The sequence below is a fragment of the Lagenorhynchus albirostris genome, chromosome 8 (genome assembly GCF_949774975.1).
Source record: "Lagenorhynchus albirostris chromosome 8, mLagAlb1.1, whole genome shotgun sequence".
Classification (NCBI taxonomy): domain Eukaryota; kingdom Metazoa; phylum Chordata; class Mammalia; order Artiodactyla; family Delphinidae; genus Lagenorhynchus; species Lagenorhynchus albirostris.
In genome coordinates, this window is record NC_083102.1 from 11,540,047 (window position 1) to 11,562,212 (window position 22,166).

Here is a 22,166-nt window from a genome sequence, read left to right on the forward strand (position 1 = left end):
GCCTGTGGGAGGATGGTGTAAACCTGCACAGCGCCTGGGAGGTGCACCGAACGCTCGGGCAACTAGAGCTGTTAGGAACCTCTTCGCCTCAGACCACTTTCCCCCTCTGCTCATATCCCATCTGCCCCATTTCTTCCTGTTTTCCTCTTCCCTGTTACAGGAAACAGGATGGGGGAGGGCAGCAAACGGCCACCCCCAGCTCAGGGATGGGGTATAATTTTAGAAAATCCCCTGGCAGAGGGGACAGAGCTCTGAAATTCAACCTGATACCCTTATTCAAGGGTGGGGCAGGAAGGACGTGGAATCCAGCTCAGCATATGCTGCTCTCTAATCCCCAACACACCGGCCTCCCAAACTCTTTCCTCCCACTATTCCAGTGCCCCTCCCTGGGGCTGTGTCTCCACCTCCCAGCCCTGGAGAAGGTCCCCGGGGCCCGCTCCACAGGTCAGTGCCCCTCCTCCACCCAGTGATGTTTCAGCTCAGCTTCATCCCTGTTAACTCTTCCTCCTCTGGATTCCTGGACAAGCTTCCTTCCCCCAAGGTCCACAGCAGCTTCCTACCACAATGCTCCAACAGAACGTGTTAGCCCCCCGTAGCCCATCTGCATGCGTACACCCACCTCTCTGGGCGAAGACACATCACACACCGAGAACTCCCAGGTTACACAGCCCACTACTTAGACCTCTTCCATGCTGCCCGAGAATTCTCTGACGACCTATGACCACCCTGGAAAACCTTAAATCCAAATCGGATCACGTGAGATCGGAAATTCTAGGATCCTCATCCTATTCTAGCTCAACCTGTTTCTCAAGCCTCCATCCCATAATCTAAGCAATCCAGAACTAACACTGTTTGCCAGTGACTCTTCCATCTCTTCTGACCATGAGGAGTCCCAGTGCTGGTAGCCATATTTTGGGGTTGCCTGTGGCCATGACAATGGAGATGGGCTCATCCAAGGTGTGGATCTGGTTGTATAAAAAAGATCTGGCAGGGCTTCCCTGGTGGCGCAATGGTTGAGAGTCCGCCTGCCAATGCAGGGGACACGGGTTCGTGCCCCGGTCCGGGAGGATCCCGCATGCCGTGGAGCGGCTGGGCCCGTGAGCCATGGCCGCTGAGCCTGCGCGTCCGGAGTCTGTGCTCCGTAACGGGAGAGGCCACAACAGTGAGAGGCCCGTGTACTGCAAAAAAATAAAAATAAAAAAGATCTGGCAGCAAAACAAGAGGTGTTCGGCTCTGGGTATGCCTTGTGAGGTGGTGAGGAACGCTGTAAGAAGCTAAGGCAATGGAAGTAAGTGCGCTTTAGACACAGATTATCTACAGCTACAGAGACGTCAGGCACACATCGGTAATAAATATGAGCGTTTATTTGGCACCAGATGGCAATACAAAATCCTGGCAGTGGGAAGAGGAAAGGTTCTGTCACCCAAACACTTCCATACGATACCGAGCCCAGGGCAGCACTTGGCAACAAGTCTCCGACGCCCTGCAGAACAAGTATTCACCGAGCACCTGAACCACGAGAGGCTGAGCAGTGTGCCCGGAACCACACGAGGTGTGGAAAAGGTTGTCCTACGTGCGACTTCTGTCTTCAGGAGCTAATGATACGAGTGGATGAAACAAAACATGTGGGGAAATAGTACAAATACTAAACTGGGTATTTTGCCAAAAGGGAAATTTTGTCAAAAAGTAGGAGTCTAGCTAGGGTCGCTTCCTTCCTTCCGCAAACATTTATTGAAGATCCAAGACATGTCAGGCACTGGGTACATATTAGTGAACAAAAGAGACAAGGTTTCTGCTCTCATGGAGCTTAAAGTGGAGACGGGAATGAACAAGTGAAGCACGCTAATTGATGATTACGCATTGTGGTAAGTGCAATAAGGGGGACTAAACAGGACACAGTAATAAAGAAACATGATTCTTAGAGACAGAATGGCCGGGGAAGGCCTCCACAACAAGGTGGCATTTAAGCTCAGACTTGAAGGATAAAGAAAGAAGCCACCAGACACAAGAGTGGACTCAGTGGACCCAGGAGTGTCTGATGGCCTCAGGCAGGAAAGGCCTCAGAATGTCTGAGAAACTGAGGACAGCAGTGGGTTACGGGGAAATCAGCACTTAGTGAGGCCCTGCAGGCCAAGGTAAAGAGTCTGGATTTTATTTGAGGTGTGATAGGAAACCAGAGGGTTCCAAGCAGGGGAGTAACAGCATCAGATTTATACTTAAAAACCCAAACCAATGGGCTTCCCTGGTGGCGCAGTGGTTGAGAGTCCACCTGCCGATGCAGAGGACACGGGTTCGTGTCCCGGTCCGGGAAGATCCCACATGCCGCGGAGCGGCTAGGCCTGTGAGCCATGGCCACTGAGCCTGCGCGTCTGGAGCCTGTGCTCCGCAACGGGAGAGGCCACGGCAGTGAGAGGCCCACATACCACACACACACAAAAAAAGAATAGGGAAGTTTCATAAAAGCACAGATAAAGATGGCTTCTAGAGTGAACAAATAACATATACAGCAGTGGTCTCCCTGAAATGGAAAGTCATAACAGGAAGGGGAAACTGGCCACATAAAATCAAGAGGGGATTTAATACTGAAGCAGAAAGAGGGAACAAGGTACTACATCACATCCCTGAGCAGCCAAATGATCCAATTAAGCAGTATTTTAGACAGAGCTGGTGGCAGCAGTAAACAGGATGAGACGAAGGTGAAGAGGGGAGAAACAGGAAGCAGGGAGATAACTAGGAAGCTTTTATAGAGGGGACACTTCATAGGAAGAAAAACGAGGATAAGGTGACAGATTACAGAGTATGAACAAGCATACCACTCTTATCTGCCTCTGCTGACACTCCCTGCAGGGCTCATTTCAGGTACAAAGCTCGGAGAAAGGACAACCAATTAAAAGATCTTTGAAACTTCCGTGGGCAAAGATCAACAGGCAACAGATACAAGGCATCCAAACCCTAACCTCTGCTGAACGCTGGATTCCCTGAGCCCCAAGGAGCCAAGAGTGGAGTTGAGAAGACAGTCCTTCCGGGGGGTAACATTCTGGAACCGAAGGGAATGAATGCACAGGTACGGGCCCACCCACAGCAGCAGAGAGTGACTCCTGTCCTGCTCGGCCTTTTGAAACCAAATGAAAAAGGTCTATGTTAAACCAGGACACCTTCCAAACTCACTCTGAGACAAATGGGGCTGGGATGTGACAGAAAAGATGGGAGATGACCTCTGAGACATCTCAACTAAAGTAATAAAAGCAATCACCAAACGCTTCCTACAAGAGCCCTGCGGGCATAAACTGAACACGAACATGGAGGAAACCCACATGCCCTCTCCCCACCCATCGAGACACTATGTTCGTAACATCACTTGCCAGGTCCCTCAACTGAGGCCAAACGCTCCAGGCAACAAGTCCAGCCGGAGCTGGTTCCACAGGGAGAGAGCCTCCCATGGGAGTAGCCGGCCTGTAGTCCGAGGTCAAAGATGGAGACGATGGGCGTGTGAAATGAGCCTGGGATATTCCCAATCCCTGAGGGGGAGGGACAGAAACCATGCGTCCTGGAGACAGGAGGCTCTATCACACCTCCCGTGGTCCAGCGGCCTCCATGTGGCCCAGGTGATGGGAGGTGGCATCACGTGGGAGGGTGTCCCGGGAAGAGATAGAGGTGGCGGCACAGAGTGCTACAGTACTCGGACATCTCCTTGCATCGGTGGAACTCCGTGCCCGGGGCGTAGCCTTCACGCTCCTTGATGAGCGCGTTCACCTGCAAAGGCAGAAACCCAGGGCCCATGGTTTGAGAATCAGGTGTTTCCATGATCCCAGAAGAGGAAGGGTAGGGACACTGTGAAAAACAGGGCAAGGGCGGAGGAAGGTAGGTTCCTGGCACCACTGAGCCGACTTACCTCCACGAGCATGTCGGCCACATGCTTGTCACACGCCCTCTCACAGAACACCTGAGTGAGGGCCTCCACGTACCAGGAGCCCCGCTTGGTGTTGCGCATGGCAGCGGTCCCTGCAACCAGGACAGCAGTGAGCACACAGGGAAGGTCCCGGGCACCCTCACACAGCTGGACGGACCTCGCCGACACCCGCTCCCTCCGCAGTCAGAGAGAGACGCCACCTTTGGGATCTCTCCTTTGGAACTCACGATACCTCTGAGGCAGGCGTAGCCACAAATCATGTCCGAGCGAGTGGGCAGTCGCATCTTCAGCCCCTCCTCTTTACTGGCATCGCTCTCCTCGCACTCGGGGGATCGCTCATGGTTCTTCCCGTCTTGCTGGTCGACCCCACGATCCGTCTCATCTGTACAAAGGCAGACAGAGTGGACAGAGATGTTATTTCCTCTCTTGGGCCTGTCACAGGCAAGCCCGAGTTCCCTGCAACCTTGACTGGGAAGAACCATTTCCAGCTGTTGCCTCCAACCTGTGGCTGATGAATTAAAAAACAAACAAACAAACAAGCGAACACCATTACTCCGCCAGAGTACACCGATCACACAGAGGGTGCCCATGACAGGCCGGACGCCGCGCCCAAGCACATGCACATACACACAGTCCGAGCTCTGTCCACGCTGTGTAAGACGGGGCAAGTGCTGAACCAAATACTCCTCGTAAACAGAATGAAAAGCCATCTGTGTCCATGATTCACTTGTTCAATTGTCAATATTCCTGGAAGTCAAAGTGCTCCTTATTGCAATACACAATAAAATATTGATATATTTCGTTTTATTATGTAAAAAAAAAAAACAAGAAACCAAAAATATGATTACTACATTTATGCCATATGAAAACTACAACCTCAAATCTATCAATAAACAAATTATAAAACTAAGCATGATCAGCTGTTTTCAGGGTGTTCTGGGTATTTTTAAATCATTTATTGTTTATTAATTTCATAAGCCAAGTTGTAGCTGGCGTGCAAAATTTGAGAAATTTAAAGAAACTTAAAATTGGGATAATTTGACTATTTTCTCCTACACAATGTAAAAAGAACACTATTATTCAATATTAGCAGTAGATTCTCAACATACCCTGAGCACATGTCCAACCTCCTGACCTAGGCCTTATCTACCCCAAGACATGTTCTCTTTCTGATGCTGTTGTCGTGGGGGTGGTAGGAGAGACACAGGACACACGGCTGTCACGCTGAAGGTGAAGGAGTAAGTATGCTTTCTTTTATGCTCCTCCCTCTTCATAGGACCCCCAAGACAGCCTGAAACGGGAGTGAGGCTTGAAGGTCTGTGCAGAAAATGACCAAGGTTCACTGATCCAATAAAAATGTACTGAGCAACTTCCATATGCCAGGCACTGTTTTTGTTTGAGGCCCTAGGGATATAGTGAAAAGTCCCTGCCCTTCTGGAGCTTACACTCCAGTTTAGGAGCCAGTCATCCGGGGTGGGGCGGTCCTTCTAACAGGCATCAATTATGTTAACTGAATAGAGCGGAAGACAGTTGAGCTCAGGCTTTCAAAGGAAGAGCTGGCTACTGGTCATGCCTTGAAGGATTTAATTGTAGAGAGAAGATTCACGTTAGCCCAGAAGAGCGCAATTCTCCCCTATCCAGGTCTAGTATTTGTATATAATCTCTGAACACAGGAGGAGAAAATGATCATGAACATGTTTATTTCCTTTTACTTTGCTAGTGACACCTCCTAAAGGAAATGGGCCAAGCTGAATGTGTCCCTCAAGAGAAAGGAGCCTTCTCCCTTGTCTTTGTGTCTCAGATCTGTTAATCAATAAATGTTTTTTTCACAGTATCCCCATATATGTTTTTTATATCATTGCTACGCTTTTTAGGCAGATTAATTTCCATCCATTCGTTCAATATTTATGAAGTGCTACTACATATCAGGTAGTGCTCTGAGACTGGGGATACAGCAGGTGCATAAAAAAGCAAGCTCCTGCCTGCACATACTCTTTTCTTAGCACTTTTCCCTGCCATGGTAGTCGTCCTGAAAAAAAAATTTATCGCATTATTTCTTACTTAAGCTCCCAATAGCTCTGTACTATTATCTGTCAAAGTTCGAAGTCCAAAATCTGAGCTGTAGCTAAAGGTATAGATCACGTGGTCAGCCACATCCCACTACATATGACTGATGCAGACGCGCAGTTTTTAAATTAGATTCGGGCATACTTCTGGCTCAGCACACCTTTTCTTTGGCGGGGGGAAGGGGATATCTTTTTAATCTTGGTAGGCTTGTCATTGCATTCCCCCCTTTTCCCTGAAAGGATCTATCTGTTACTCCACACCCATGTAAAAAATGTATTATTTGAATGCTTGGACAAAGTGACCTTTAAATCAAACTACAAGCCCCTTAGGGGCACGGATCATGTCCTAACAGTCAGAGCTGGTACTTTCCGCGGATTTCCTATGGGCCAGGTACTATGCTAAGTAAGTCCTTCATACGAACCATTTCACTTAAGCATCATAACAGCCTGACCTTATGAAGTAGGTCTGATGATTATCTACATTTTATACTGAGGAAACTCAGGTGCAGGGACATCGAGCAACTTCTCTAACCTGACATAACTAGTCAGTGGTAGAGGCAGAATCGGACTCCACATTTAGAGCTTTTAGTTATTACTGTTTTCCTCCAAGATGAGAGGCAGGCCTCCATGTCTTCTGAGCCTAGTCGGGGAGTCCTGGCTCTTCAAGGGGTAAAAGAGACTGCGTGCAAGAAAGAAGAGGGGCGGCAGCAGCTCACGGAAGAGCACGAGCCAGAGGCTGACACGGGGCTTCTGCGCTGCTTTCCTGCGTGACACGTGAGTGACACAGAGAAGGGAGGAGACGAGAACGCAGTGTAGCTGAGACGAGAAGTAAAAGGAGAAGGTGGAAAGGGGGAGGAGAGGTGGAGAAAAAAAAGAGGAAGAGCATAAAGTGAGAGGGCTAGGAAGCAGAGACAGCCGGAAAATCCTTAACTGGAATAAGTAACCAAAAAAGCGCATCAGCGTTAATAAGCACAGAAAGAAGGAAGCGTCCTCAGGAAAGAAGGCGAAGACACTGGCAGAGAGCGTCTGGCAGGACAGGATGTGGCAGGTGCACAGGGCTGACCAGCCTGAGAGCCAGGGGCTGCCCAAGGCCCAGCACACCCCATGCATTGGGAGACACTTACAGAGCAAGAGGCGGTGGCAGCAGTGAACAGAAGGAGGTGCCCCAGGGATCCGATAGCACCTGAGAGGAGCAAACAGGAAAGTGAGAGCTGGTGGGAGGCTGCCCAGGAGCCACACCCAGGTGCCGGTCTGCCAGGGCACTCACCTCCACGGCAGGCCTGGATGAAGAACATTTTCGGTTTGTTCTGTAGGCTCGGGCAGTTGGCATTGTCAAACAGCCGGAAAACCTCTTGTAGCTGCCAGAAACAAACAAGGGAGAAGGGAGGTTGGTGGTCAGTGGGACCTCCTGAGTCCTACACGCAACAGCAGCCGTCACTGGAGAGAGGGGCAGGCGGGAGGTGAAGCGGCCCAGCTTGCAGAGCTGCGGCCACGGGACGGCACGCACCTGAAGCAGCGTGCCGTCCACGCCATAGACACCGCCCTCCATGCCGTGGGAGAGGAGCGCCACTATGCAGGAGTCCATGACACGGTGAGCGGGTAGCTGGGCAAAATCCCGGAGCTTCTCTTGCATTTCCTAGAAGAAAGACACCTTTCAGCGTTGTTCACTAGTCAGCACCAACGTAAGCTTTTCTTCAGTGTCTGAAACCCTAAGCTATTAGAAGGTACAGTGTGTTCCCTACATTCCTGTGGTCGATGGTAAGTGAAGTCAGAGATGCACCAGAAAACTGCATGACTTCAGACAAAATTCTGAATATAATTTTACAATTCACAGGCTCACTGAGGTATGTTAAGAACTCCTGGATTAAAGCAAGTTATTAATGAAGGAGCTAGCTAACTTTATCCATTCTCCAATCATCAACCCGATCCTTCTTCAGAGCATATGCCCTTGTATATAAATGGCACAAGGGGGACCGCCGGGTAAACTGTAACAGCTACAAGAACTGCTGTGTGACAGAGGGCTCACAGGATCGTGAGAGTAGAGAACAGCAGTACTCCTTTGCTGTTGTCTGTCCGAGAATTTAAGTTCCCGGAGACAGTGATGATGTCTGTATAAAACGCTTTGTCCATGGAAGAACACACTCTATGGAGGATTCTGTACAGGGTCATGACTACATATATGGGCCAAGGGATCAGAGAGACCTCAGCTGGATCCCTAGGTTCATAAATTAGAACAAGTTATTTAGCCCCTCAAAGCTCTAGTACCCGTTTTGTAAGACAATGAAGCGTACATTTCCTCCAAGTTTGTGCAGATTAAATGAGATATGGCCCAGAAAGGACTTACCACTGTGCCTGGCACATGCTGCAAAGATCTGCCGTTGCAATGTACTTGTCTAATGAAGGGTAACAATATTATCTTTTCAAAGAAACCGTGTAGTCTAACTTAAGAATCTTTTTGATCTTGCACTAGACTGCCATATATGAATAACACTCTAACTGAAGCATTATACCTAACAGTACAATAATATGATACCAACTTTTAAACCTATGTCTCCCTCTACAACTCTAGATGTCTGGATTGTCTCTGAGATGAGCAGAGAGAAAACAGGCTCATTCTACTATGAACTTGATCAAAATATAATGAAGAATATGCTATCTAGGCAGAACAGTTACAGTACACATATATCTAACAGTTCATACACAGCCCCCAGTAAAACACACACTTGTGTAATACATTGCGGTGGTTCTCCAAGTGCGGCCCCTAAAACAGCAGCATCAGCGTCACAGGGGAACCTGTAAGAACTGCAGAGTCTTGGCCCCCAGCAAACTGTTTTCACAAGCCCTCCAGGTAATTCTGATGTGCTAACGTTTGAGAACTGCTTATCTGTTTGGAATAGTTCTGTTTGCACATAATTGAGACTTAATAAGAGACTTGAAAGTCTGCAGTTTCACTGGGAATGGAGAAACTGGCTGTGCTGAAAGAGCATGTGTATTTTCTGAGCAAAAAGAACCCAACCATAATATTGGAGATCTTAAGGTAATAAAAGATATCCAAAATTCATTCATTTTAAGAATATATCATCTCAAGAGCCTACTGCCCCTCTGGAGTTGACTGTAACAGAATTTAACATGTAATAGGTGAAGTTCATTTTGCTCCAAGGAGGGAATATACAGGTTAGGCACTCAGGAGCATTTTGCACTTAAGTGAGATTACTAGGTCAGTAAATAGAAGACAACAAAGCCCAAAGTTAAGAACACATGGGCTTTGTAACTGAATTTAATAAGATTAAACCATTCAATCAATGGGGGTTAGTCATTTGGGGAAATTTTTCCGAAAGTAGCGTAGCTTAAAATAGGATCTCTAGATCTATTTCTGATAAAATTACAGAACTTCTATAAATAGCAGGGCTCTTAACACTTCCAAGTGTTTTTGGCTGGGGAACACAGAAGAAAAGAATAACCTGTGAACTCCCTGAAATGATACCCCAAATTTTACTGGCAGCTGTATTTTCCAGAGATGACCCACAGCTTGCCCCTATACCCTCAAATCCGTCTGTGACCAAATGCAAGTTACAAACCAATACCACGACATGGTGAAAGGAAACCTGCCACTTTAAAGTGTATCTCATTTCCTAATATACAATAAACTGTAATTCTAGAACTAGTAAAACTCATGAGGTAGTGCAAGAAGAAAAGACTCTGATGATGAACAGAAGCACTGAACACCTACATGAGCGGTGAGGATAATAGCGTGCTCTCCAGCACTGTCGGGCGAAATGGTTCTCTGAGACTACACTGTCTCCAATTTTTCAATGGAATTATCTCTAAAGCAAAAAGGAATAATATGGGGAGAAAAAGAGGATCTAAATTTTCTTGGTTCTGTCTCTTTGCTCACCAAATAATTATATAAAAGACTTGAGGGACTTCCCCTGAGGTCCAGTGGTTAAGACTCAACGCTTCCACTGCAGGGAGCACAGGTTCAATCCCTGGTCGGGGAACTAAGATCCTGCATGCCTTGTGGCATGGCCAAAAAGTTTAAAAAAAAAAAAAAGAATTGAGCCCCTTGAGATGTTCTATCAGAAAGATAGTATCCTGTACAGATGCCTAGCGCACCAAATTATCACACCCACTGTCGCTACCTGGTTTTAACTGCATCTGAAAGTTCGATTGGCCACTGTCAGAAATTGGTCCTGCAACGTCCTCCTCCTGCTTCTGAATCTCCAGAGCTGAGGACTAGCGTACATGGAGGGTGATATCCCGAAGGTTCAGTCCTAGCCCTTTTGCTTTTTCTCAAGGATCATAATCTCTCATTACTTGAAGTCTTTTTCCTACACAAGTAGTTCCCAAATTTACATCTTTGGCCCTGACTTCCTCTGAGGCCCTCAATTCCTTACGTTCTTCATCTTCTTCCATAGGTAGTTATTTAATCACAAAGCACTGACAGTACAATCATGCCATTATACTATTTTTCACATATACTCTTTTCCTTTTGGTCCACTATCCCGTCCAGGCCCCCACCATCTCATACTGGCATTATGATATTAACTCCAAACTGTATTCCCTGCCACTGGTCTCTACCTCATTCATTACTGTCATATTAATCTTCCTGAATCATCACTGTGAATGCGTCACCTTTCTATTCAAAAACCACTAACGATGTGCTAATGTCAACACAAGGAAGTCTAATTCCTTTGGGAAGACATTCAAGGCCCTGTGCATTCTGGTCCCTTTTTCCCCAATCTTGTTGTTGGAACTCCTGTGCCCTAGACATTTGGTTCACCCACAAGGTCCCTAACACACACATTTCTAATCTGTATGCTGTTCTCCTTGTGTAGGACCCCTTCACTCCTCCTCTCTTGCCTCAGTAGCTTCCATCCTTCGCGGGCAGCTTAAGTCTCACATCCTCCACTTATCCTTCTGACCACATCTACCCAGGTGATGGTTTCTTCCTCTTAACTACTGTAGAAGACACTGTCTCTAGTCTTTTGTTGTCCTTAGGAAATAAGGGGATGTGCCTCTTTTTTTTTTTTAAACTGATATCAAGACTCCCTCATCTAAATGAGGTCCCTTGAACTCAAGGTTCACATTAAAAAAAATCTCTGGCAGCTAACATAGTTGCCCCCTGTTATAAGGTGCTCAAAATTGAACGCCACTGCGATTCAAGTTATAGAACAACGTAACCAGAGAATCAGAATCCAACAGGTCCTGGAATCTGCATCAGGGAATGGCATTTGTGAAGTGGGCCCGTAGGCCCATCCAAGCTACTGTCTCTAAGGTAAGAATCAGTAGTACACAGATGACCTGCTGCTTAGTGATGTATCTTTAACTATCAAGTACATAAAATCCCTTATCAACTGCATAAAATTTGGAAAACCATGACATAATAAATTCCTAGTAAAAAAAATGACTAGACCAAAAGCTGTAAAGAAATGTAAATCGCATTCATTTTGTTACGTGACCTTCTAATAGGATTCCCTCTGTAAGAATTACAGCTGTTGTCCCACGTTTATTCCCTTCATGCCCAGCAGATCTCTCAGGAAAGCATATAACCTACGTGAATACTTGATGTAGAACGGAGCTGTTCCAGCCATGGCTTTGAAGCAAGGGTGGGTTTACTTCTTTGCCTGAGCTATTATTGGGAAGCTGGTAATAGCATGTAAAGAACAACATTCAGGTCCCTACCAATGAATCTGGCCTTACCCCAAATTTAGCAAATACACAATTATTCTCACAGAAGCAAGACAGCTGAGAAATAGAAATGAAGACCACGGACAATGCTGACCACCCTACCTCAAGAGACCAAAGAGAATCTTCTAGAAACCTTAATTTTACCATGGATATTCCCAAAGGCAAGTTTAGGAAAGCACTATTATTCTGAATCAAAATAAAGAATTAGTATTAATTTACCAATGGACTATTTTCAATTTCAAAACAGAACTACCTAAAGGTAACAAAGTCAGTGGTACAGCCCAGTAACTGAGGCTGAAGGGGACTAAATCCTAACAAGAATGCTTAGGACCTGCAGGAACCTAGCTCAGAAGTAATCTACGCTAAGATCTGTCTTGTGGCCACAAAAGTGATAAGAATAGGTTATGTTAGGGACTTCCCTGGTGGCGTAGTGGTTAAGAATCCGCCTGCCAATGCAGGGGACATGGGTTTGAGCCCTGGTCTGAAGACCCCACGTGCCGCGAAGCAACTAAGCCCGTGAGCCACAACTACCTAATCCCGCGCACCTAGAGCCCGTGCTCTGCAGCAAGAGAAGCCACCGCAATGAGAAGCCCACGCACCGCAACGAAGAGTAGCTCCCGCTCGCTGCAACTAGAGAAAGCCCGCGCGCAGCAACAAAGACCCAACACAGCCCAAAGAAAAAAAAAAGAATAGGTTAATTCATGCAATGACCACAAAACAGTATTTACAAGGACAATTCTAGCAAACTTTCATTTGTAAGAATTTTATCTGCCAACGTAATCTTGAGAACTGGACTCCTAGGCAGCAACGTCAACCAAGAAGTCACTGTCCTGTGTAACCCTGACTTATAAATATCTTTTCTTAGTTGGTTGGGTGCATATCAGTATCTCACCTCCTGAGGGACTGGGAATCAAGTTGCTGAGCATGTAAAAGTGAGAACCCGACCCTGGACTATTCTTACTCAGGGAGCGCACAGCCACCCTGAGAAGTCAACACCCAGGCAGCTGGCTGGCCTGAATCCTTTCTCTCTTTTCTTCTGTTTTATTTTTATTATTTATTTTTTGGCTGTGTTGGGTCTTCGTTGCTGCGCACGGGGTTTCTCTAGTTGCGGCGAGCGGGGGCTACCCTTCATTGCGGTATCTGGGCTTCTCACTGCAGTGGCTTCTCTTGTTGCGGAGCATGGGCTCTAGGCACACAGGCTTCAGTAGTTGCAGCAGGCGGGCTCGGTAGTTGTGGCTCGTGGGCTCTAGAGCACAGGCTCAGTAGCTGTGGTGCACGGGCTCAGTTGCTCCACTGCATGTGGGACGTCCCCTGCACTGGCAGGCGGATTCTCAACCATTGCGCCACCAAGGAAGCCCTTTTTTTTTTTTTTTTTAAACTAGATTGCAAGATGGGCGGCAGAACACAGCAAGTAGAAGGTAGGGAGAGAACATAACTCTAGTAAGGCACAACCCAGCAGGCAGAGGAGCATGGACGTTTCTGGCCCCCAAATGTTGTCCCGTTCTCTAATGCACATGTCAGCGTGTCCTGCCTCGGGTACCTGTGCAGTCTGGTCAAGAAGAACATGAACTTTGTAGCCCAAGAGCTTGAAGAGGGTGACTAGAGTGCTGTGGTCCACATCCCCTCCAGAGCGGAATTCCAAGTCTTTCTCGCCAGTGAAGTGCACGTTGCTCAGCACCAGTGCCAGGCCACGAGGCCGAGACTGCAACCTATAGGCCTGGGGAGGGGAGGCCGATTAGACCGTGAGCTTCTTGAGGACAGAAACTATGCCTCCCCCACTAGACGAGGCATTTCAAGAAAACACAGACATCACGTTCTTCTTCTTAATCCCACCAGGTCAAGTATAGAAATACCCACAGAACACATTCAATCAGCAATTATTTTCTGACTAATAAAGGCAGGAAAGAAATGTATATACACGAACTAAGTTCAGATGCCCAGGAAGGGTATCTCATTTCCCAACGCTTTTCCTCTTGCCATTTTGCAAGACTCACCAGCTGGTAGTGCGCTTGATAAAACTCAGGAGTGCAATACTTCACCTGAAGGCTGGGAGGCCCATCTCCATGGTCTAGGGAGTGTTCCACTGTATCTGCGGCATAGAGAGCAGAAAAGCTAGCACACAACCTACACAGCAATCCTAGTGCTTCACTGTAACTTCAAGCACCCTTTTCGTAATTACTGGTCTGGCTCACGTCCCTTGTCTGTAAGCTCTATGGGGGCAGAGACCCTGTTTGCTTTTGTTCACCACTGGATCCTCTGCACTTAGCCTGCGTATAGTAGTAGGTGCTCAACTCAGTAAATGACTGAATGGGGTATATGATAAAAGCCTTGTTCTAATCACTAGAATACTCAATCAGCAGGGTAGAGGCCCATGATGTATCTTTCCTCATCGTAAAATAACTAAGGTTTACAGAGGAGATAGGCCAATTATGTGCAGGAACTTCCTACCTGCACAAGTTGCTCCAAGGGCCGATCACCATTAAAAAACCATCTATGACGGAAGAAGAAAAACAGGCCCAACCCAGAGCCCATCTGAACTGTCCTGCTGGTCCCTAACAAATTCACTGAGGAAACCGTTCCAATATGAACGAAAATAGGTTTCACACTGGGGCAAAGTCAGACGCCAATCAAGGAAGCGGAAGTCGATCTGCGGGACCCATTTTACGCCATCAGTTCTCACCTGGGGACAGGCGGCGCTGCTTGCGGGGGGGGCAGGACTCACAAACCGGGAAAGGGAGACGCAAATGGTAGTCGCAGCTCAACTGTAAGAAAGCAGGACCCCCCGTACCAGGCCTTAGGGAGCTGGTCCAGCCCAAATAATACAGAAATCTAGTCCCGTTCCCCACTTCACCACAGTCTCAAAAATGCCCTTCCTACCAAACCAACCCTTCCTAACATACCACGTGTCTAGGGCTCCATACCGGTGGGGGTATGTGCTGAAGACCAGCCAGGGTTGTGAGCAACAGGTCCTCCAGGTGACCCTGCTTGGTCTCCCTCAGGGCCACACAGAAGGCATCAAAAGCCTGGGGGCCCCTCTTGGGCAGCAAGTTGAGGAGTTCCACATTCTGGCTGAAACTGCACACCTTGGCCTACGATACAAGAATAAAACATGACATCACATTTACTTATCCAGCTGTAATTCTGTTTCTCCAGATGAGCTTCCTAGTAACAGCATCATCCATCTCAAGAACTCCTTTTACAGAAAAATATGTACGTGGGAAGCCCTTCCCCCACTATTCTTGAATTATATGTCTTTTCTGTTAAATGCTCTAGGGTAGAAGAGCATTTTCATTTCCTTAGTAAAGCACTACATCTTTTTCACACTTTACTATGCTCTGTTCCTCTTCCTACCGCTAATATATTCACTTGGCTTTTCTCTTTTGCCTTCAGATACCTGAATGTGCTCCCTCATTTCCAAGGTGATAATGTCCTTCTCCAGGAGATGTTCTAACAGTTCGCTCAGCAACAGCTGTTTGGCCAGCACCACTCGGTTCTTTTTGAGAGCTTCCTGATGGTCAGGATGCATGCCATACACTCCCAGTATCCTACAGATAAAAGACAGAAAAACTGTCAAGTACAAGATCTGGCAGAGAAGTGGAACGGAAGAGGTGTGGGTAGGAGAAATATAAAGAACAGGACTTACGATAACTAAAATGAGACATATTTTATTGAACGTGCTTAAAATCATAGAAGTATTAAGCAGTAACACACTGATCATAAGGAAATGATATACAATCCTTTATGGAGGATGTTCAACTGAGACCATCTTCTGAGATGAATGGTCTGACGAGGGGAAATATCTATCGTGACAAAAATAACACACACACGAGTAGACATACTCACAAGAAGGAATATTCCTCCATCTGACCGACCAATTTTCATTAAGGAGTATTCCAGAAAACATTTCACACTACTTATCTAGGCTGCTGACAGTGATATGAGTCTAAAATAATCCTTTATATATATATATATATATATATAAATTTATTTTATTTATCTATTTATTTTTGGCTGTGTTGCGTCTTCGTTGTTGCGTGCGGGCTTTCTCTAGTTGCGGTGAGCGGGGGTTACTCTTTGCTGCAGTGCGCGGGCTTCTCATTGCGGTGGCTTCTCTCGTTGCGGAGCACGGGCTCTAGGTACGCGGGCTTCATTAGTTGTGGCATGCGGGCTCAGTAGTTGTGGCTCGCGGGCTCTAGAGCACAGGCTCAGTAGTTGTGGTACACGGGCTTAGCTGTTCCGCGGCATGTGGGATCTTCCCGGACCAGGGCTCGAACCCACGTCCCCTGCATTGGCAGGCGGATTCTCAACCACTGCGCCACCAGGGAAACCCCACAACTATGGTTTTTAAAACGGTAAGTTCCTGTGACAAAATAACACTAGAAATGACCAGGATCCTATAAGAACCGAATTAAGTAAAAAATCTGACGGAAAGTCACAGTAGATAAATTCAAATGATGAAAACAATCAACATAACCTGAAATCACTCAAAGAGTTAAAGCATGTAAAGGCGAAATTATTTTGGGAATTTAGTTTACGAGGGATGTCTTCATTTCAAGGATTCCTTAGTTTTGCTATGCGTTTGGAAAGAGTTCAGCTTCTGCTGATGAACTCAAAGAATCCCATTTCCAGTGTGTAACATCTATGTGCCTAATCTATATAAATCCAGGGTGTGCCAGCCTGCTTAGTCACAGTTTCCAAGTACATGACAACAGTAAAGACCTGATGGTAGTGAGAAAGGAATATGGCACCAGCTTCAGATTATAACTTCAAAAACCTATTTTAAAATGCATTCCGGGGGTTTCCCTGGTGGCGCAGTAGTTAAGAATCCGCCTGCCAATGCAGGGGACACGGGTTCGAGCCCCGGTCTGGGAAGATCCCACATGCCGCGGAGCAACTAAGTCCCTGCACCACAACTACTGAGTCCGTGCTCTAGAGCCTGCGCGCCACAACTACTGAGCCCATGTGCCACAACTACTGAAGCCCGCACGTCTAGAGCCCGTGCTCCGCAAAGAGAAGCCACGGCGAGAAGCCCGTGCACCGCAACGATGAGTAGACCCCGCTCGCCGCAACTAGAGAAAGCCTGCACAGCAACAAAGACCCAACGCAGCCAAAAATAAATTAATTAATTAATTTAAAAAAAACCAAAAAGAATCACCTTGGAACATACCAAAGCAGTTAACAATGACAACATGTATGAACTCTGGTAAAAATAAGTGTTAATAGTTCAATCGCAAAATAACATCGTAGCTGGATTCTGGGTATTTCCTCAGGATACACACCAATGGTGGGGTGGGTTTACTCGACTTTTTCCCCTTAATTTACCAGTAGCATTTTCTCCTTAAAACTTTCTCCTCCCTTGGTTTCCATGACACCATTCTCTCCAGTTTCCCTCTCCGCTTACTAGGTCCCCGTTTCCTTCACAGGACCTTTGGTCTGCCCTTAAATGTTGACATTCCGTTAGGAAGCCCCCTCAAAAAGCCTCTCCCTACTCAGTATCATCCACACAATTCACTAATCGACTCCCCGTGCTTAACTCAAAGTTGTAGACTTGAATTTTCAATCAATAATTTATTAGGTTTAATCTGAAGCAGTATCCATTCTACACACACCTGCTCCTTGCAGGATTCCATACTACGGGGAGAGTCTCAAAGGTGGACTTTCCAAAAGTAACCACAATCACCTAGAACTTTAGGACACATCGGGAAAGGGGGGAGCGGGTGGAGGAAAGGACACAAAGACGATTCTTAAGTCTTGATTCTGTGTCCTTCTGCAGGTTCTGGTTCCAAAGTCCTCAATTCATCACCTGGGTCTGGACCGGGAGGCATTCAAATATGTTATCCTGGGCGATGTCTGCCATGATACGATTTAACTGGGGCAGAGGCTGAGACACTCGGAGCCTCGGGAACTTCCTTGTCTCAGAGTACACCCAAACCCCAAAATCTGTGTTGACTGCTGTGAAAATCTGGTCATTACACCCAACGCAATACGGATCATGATATATTCAATCCGAAACAAATGCACATCAGGCAGAATTCCGAGATCTGCAGGTCTCATCGGTGTTTATGAGTACAGAGTTTAGTTCCTCAAAAGGGAACCGAGGAAAAGAAAGAATCAAGAATCTTTTAAGAGAAACCGAGATTTGACAGGACTGGAAAGAGCTCGCCTGGTTCAGAGCCTCCGGGATTGGAAGAATGGAGGCTGGGGAATCTTTGCTCGAGAGGAACGAGGCCCAGAAGAGATTCGCCCGCCCGCGCTCCCCTCGGGGGCTCAGCCGGCCTCCCACCCTTGGCTGGAAGCTTGGACACCGCGGCTTCCAGGGGCTCCGAGGGGAGGGGTGCCAGGGCCATACGCCTGAAACCCGCGTCTCCCTCCCTGGGTCCCACTACGGACCCCTGGGACCCTCCCCACTCACCTGCGCCCCCTATCAGCGGTCATCAGCCCCTTTTGCGGGAGGGCGGACCGGGGGCCTGCGCTCGGCGCCGCCATTTCCCGCTTTTCCCGGGCTGTGCGCGCACCGCCCACAACCCAAACAAACCGCGAGCCCTCTGGTCCCCCGCATCCCTCCCACGTCCGCCGGCGCGCAAAGCGCCTGCGCGCTGCTATCCCAGCTCCGCCCCCACGCGAGGCCGGCCGCGCCGTCGCCGGAGCGCGCGCAGGCGCAGAACCCACGCGGCGGACTCGCTGTCCAATGGGATGAGCGAGCGCGCTCGGCGGAAGGGGAAGCGAGGAGCCGCCCCGCCCTACTTGGCCATCCGATTGGTCGTCGGTTCCCGCGGAAATCACAGCTCCCTCCCCGGAACCGCCCACCTCTCCTCACCCGCCTGTTGCAAGAACTGTATGGAGATGGGTGTGGCCGGGCTTTTCACTTTATTAAAGTTAACTGTTGGGACCAGGGTAAGGAGGACAAGGACAGAACTAGAAGGCGCTAGACAGATACCCGCGTAAAGAATGAGCGTGGGTCAGCGATGGTTGGCTCAAACCTGCATCACAGGCACAGCACATGATTAGAGAAGCTGGTGTTCTGTTTGGATCTGAGGAAACAGGGCAGGGGGTCCTCGGGTAAAACCCAGCGGGGTCAGGCGCAGGGGTGAGGCTGAAGCTATTGCAGACAGTGCAAGTGTTTCCAGTGCTTCATAATAGATGATGCAAGAGGGATCCTTAGATGCTCCACCACCCCTCGCAAAGGACCTCGGGTTTTCTCTTTTCTGACCATCATATCCACCCATCCTCAGAAACAGATGTCCCTACCCCTGGGGCAGTTTACTCCACTGCTTCTAGATAGGATGGGATCCTGCACTGGGGACTGCTGTCTAGCCCCCCGGGGCAGGAATTTCCCATCTGGAGCAGGGGCCATCACAGTTTTGATCAGCTCTGCTCCTCTAGGAGGCTGGGCACACTCCTGGTCCCACTCAGCACTCCTTGTCTGCAGACACAGCTGGTCCCCCATTCTGTCTACACGAAGTCTTCTACCCCTCACCAGCCATTGACCAAGACAGAAATTGAGAGATGTGTGCATGAACTGGCTTCTGTTGCCTTGTATTGAAAACACAAGGGCTATGGGATCAGAAGAGCAGAATTCAAGACATTTGTGTGTTATTTACTAGCAGTGTGCCCCTGTGCAAATTATCAATTTTTTCTGACCCTTAGGATCCTCGTTTTTCAAATGAGGACAATAATACCTCATTTTTGTGATCTAATAGAGGCAAAGCACCTGGAACAGAAGCAACAGAGCTGTCACTCAGATATTGTTTCTTTTCTTCCTTCACTAGATTCTCTGGAATCTCCTCATCTCACCCTCAGTCTAACTCTGGAAATACCAGGTATGGGGTAGGTCACTGAATATTGCCTGAAGACTCAAATTGTGCCGCCTACATCCCTGGGATGTGCCACTGTAAAACTGGGAAGGGCTCACCATAGCCTCACTCCCCTCTGGGTTAAAGTCATCATTTGTGACATCCAGGTGGAGACACAGTTCCTGACACATAACAGGCACTGGGAAGCACTGTTCGAATGAATGACTGGGTCTGGTGCAGAAAGACGACATATCCTGGGAAAGTCCTTTAGTGGGGTGTCCAGTTGTTTCCATAGAAAACATCATCATCGAGGTGACCAAAGCTGACATCGTAGGCAGGGGGTGGAGTAAGAGGTTCCAATTTGGGGGGCGCCCACAAGCTCTGCAGATCAGGAACAGTGGACGCAACTCGTGGTCCCCGAAGCCGCAGGCTGACTGGAGGTCTTCCAGGGCTTCCTGAGATCACAGACCCCTCTGAGCCCACTCGCCTGTCCAGTCTGGCTCTCCTGGGCTCCTCTGGATGGCTAGGCTGTCTCACCTCAAGTTCTGGGGGGATTACAACACTGGTGTAGGAGGGTGGTTGATCCGCCCCTGGGGGGTGGCACTGTGATTCCAACACTGTGGCCTCTTCGTAGGTTGGCACCTCAAAGGCTTCATTGTCCCTGAAGGGGGCGGGGGAGAAATAAGGTCATTAGTGGCTTCCTGAAAGAAGCCTTTTTTCCCTTTTCTATCTTCTACCAGCAAAAGACCCCTCCACTAGCCCCTGACCCCGATACCAGTGACAGGGGGAAAGCAGAGGCTGTCCGCCTAAAGTCTAGAGGGACACAGGGAGAATGGGTCCACATGTAATCCTCCAATCCTGCCCACCCCTTAACTCACCGTGCATTGCTTGAGGCCCCTGGGCTCTCGGTCTGCACTGATCGAGACCCCCATTCCAAAACACAGGCCAGGAGGCAGGCCAACAAAAAGAAGCCACCCAAGGTGAGAAAGAAATAAGCAACAGGGGCGATGTCCGGCCGTATCCCCAGCAAAGCCAGCCCCAGGAGGAAGGAGGTGCAACACAGGAAGAGAAGCGGCTTCTCCAGAGTCCCCCAGAATTGGCTTGGCACCATGGCCCCTCCCCAGGCTCCTGCAAAAAGACACACAGCTGTTGTGTCTAAACTAGCAATTGGCATCACCGCTAGGTTAGATTTCAAAGTAAGCATATCAGACACCTTTGTTTGGGTTTGTTTCTTCTATCTCAAATCAAATAAAGGGCCCAAAGAAGTGATCTGCAGGGTCCCCTTCAGCTCTGGGATTCTCTCTAGGATCACACTGTTGTCCCAGGGTATCAGTATGTGTGGAATAGCCAGGAACCAGCCCGGAAGTTCTGACTCCCAGCCCTCATGTGAGTTTACTATGTCAGAGCCCTACGTTCCTTACTTTTAACTTCTTCCCTATGGTCTCCCTTCCGTCTCTGTATTTCTACCCATTCCAGGATCCAGTCCTAGGCAGGCCCTGCCTGGGGCCTCAGGACTCACGGCATCTCTGGAATCTAGGTGATAGGCGGGCCCCGCCCTTTATTATTGCTTGCAACGAACGTCCACCCCCCACCTGCCCAGTCTGAGTCCCTCAGTCTGACCTTGTAGGGCGCCACTTACCCTGTTTGACCCCGTCTTCCCATTTGCTCCCGTCAGCCCCACGCTCCAGTTGGAGGGAGAAAGTGCACAAAGACACAACAAAGCCACAGGACACAACTACCTGAGAATCTTACAGACAGAGGTCTAAGGCAATAGAGGTCTAGGGCAATGGACAGAGGCCCAGATGATTCTTGACCTCTCCGTGCCCCATGGCTGTCACGGTCCCCCGCTCTCTACCGGCCCTCACTCGGTAAACTCGGATTTCAAGTTTCCTGCCTGGAGTTATTAGCACAGGGGCTGGGAGGCTGGTGGGGAGAAGCCTTTTCATCCCCCTGCAACACAACAGCAGCACCTAGGCAGCCACTACCCCCAGCCAGCCTGTCAGGAGTTCCCTGAGCTCTGCAGAGGAAGGAGTCGCCGATTCTACAAAGGGGCCAGACCGCCTCCTTACATGCCAGCCCCAAAGCCACGACCCTCCTGCCCCTCTTACCAGCGTTAGGAGTTCCTCCCTCACCTGTCTCACCAGACTGCAAGGTAGGTAGGTTGTAGGGGGGGTTTGGGAGGAGGAGACGGGGTGGCGCCCACTGGTTCCACCCACTTTTCTGCCCCAATCCTGCGCGAGATTCCTCCTCCCCCTTTCTGCTGAAGGCTGAACTCCTACTACTGCCCCACCTTGATTTTTCTGCCTCTTATTTACTCCACCCATCCCCTACAGCGCCCTAAAGAGAGTCCTCCCCAAACTCACCCCCAGTGATGTTTGTACTTCGGATCAGAGTGAAATTCACATTTCTTCTCCCTTCTTCTCAATGCGCTTGGTATTCCGAGCAGTTTGCATTATATTTAGGTAATACGTTTTGTGCCTGGGAGCAGAGGCCACGGTTTATGTGATCTCTGGGGATCACGCAGTGCTTTGCACACCGTAAGCACTACTGTGGACATGGAATGATGTGTCCTACTTCTGCTGCCAAAGTACCATTTCTGTAAGTTCCTTGTTTTCTGCAGACCTGTAAGACGTGTTGTGTATGCTTCTTGGCCCAGTTAACTCTTGATTCTTCACGGGCCACCTCCGAGGTGACGCCTGCTGCAGAGAC

At 48.6% G+C, this 22,166-nt stretch overlaps 2 protein-coding genes across 11 annotated transcripts; both read right to left on the reverse strand.

The window, feature by feature from the left end:
• Positions 1 to 1,344: 1,344 nt before the first annotated feature.
• CASP2 (caspase 2) lies at positions 1,345 to 18,225 on the reverse strand. Of its 9 annotated transcripts, none has more exons than XM_060156483.1 (11): positions 18,077 to 18,225; positions 15,059 to 15,209; positions 14,586 to 14,753; positions 14,345 to 14,426; positions 13,659 to 13,753; positions 13,205 to 13,381; positions 7,484 to 7,612; positions 7,244 to 7,334; positions 4,143 to 4,292; positions 3,893 to 4,002; positions 1,345 to 3,753 (listed from the first exon to the last, which is right to left on the reverse strand). In XM_060156483.1, the coding sequence occupies exons 1-11, from the start codon at positions 18,148 to 18,150 to the stop codon at positions 3,622 to 3,624; spliced, it is 1,359 nt and encodes a 452-aa protein (XP_060012466.1). In that variant the 5' UTR covers positions 18,151 to 18,225; the 3' UTR covers positions 1,345 to 3,621. The 9 variants fall into 9 exon arrangements, 6 of the variants coding, with proteins under 6 accessions (XP_060012466.1, XP_060012464.1, XP_060012465.1 ...); XM_060156481.1 differs by having other exon boundaries at positions 14,565 to 14,753; XM_060156482.1 differs by having other exon boundaries at positions 3,614 to 3,753; positions 3,893 to 4,292.
• Positions 18,226 to 18,523: 298 nt separating this feature from the next.
• Positions 18,524 to 21,627, reverse strand: TMEM139 (transmembrane protein 139). 2 transcript variants are annotated; one of them, XM_060155933.1, is made up of 2 exons: positions 20,336 to 20,836; positions 18,524 to 20,118 (listed from the first exon to the last, which is right to left on the reverse strand). In XM_060155933.1, the coding sequence occupies exons 1-2, from the start codon at positions 20,659 to 20,661 to the stop codon at positions 19,725 to 19,727; spliced, it is 720 nt and encodes a 239-aa protein (XP_060011916.1). In that variant the 5' UTR covers positions 20,662 to 20,836; the 3' UTR covers positions 18,524 to 19,724. The 2 variants fall into 2 exon arrangements, 1 of the variants encoding a protein (XP_060011916.1); XR_009541789.1 differs by lacking the exon at positions 20,336 to 20,836 and adding an exon at positions 21,566 to 21,627 and having other exon boundaries at positions 19,978 to 20,118.
• Between the last annotated feature and the right edge of the window lie 539 nt (positions 21,628 to 22,166).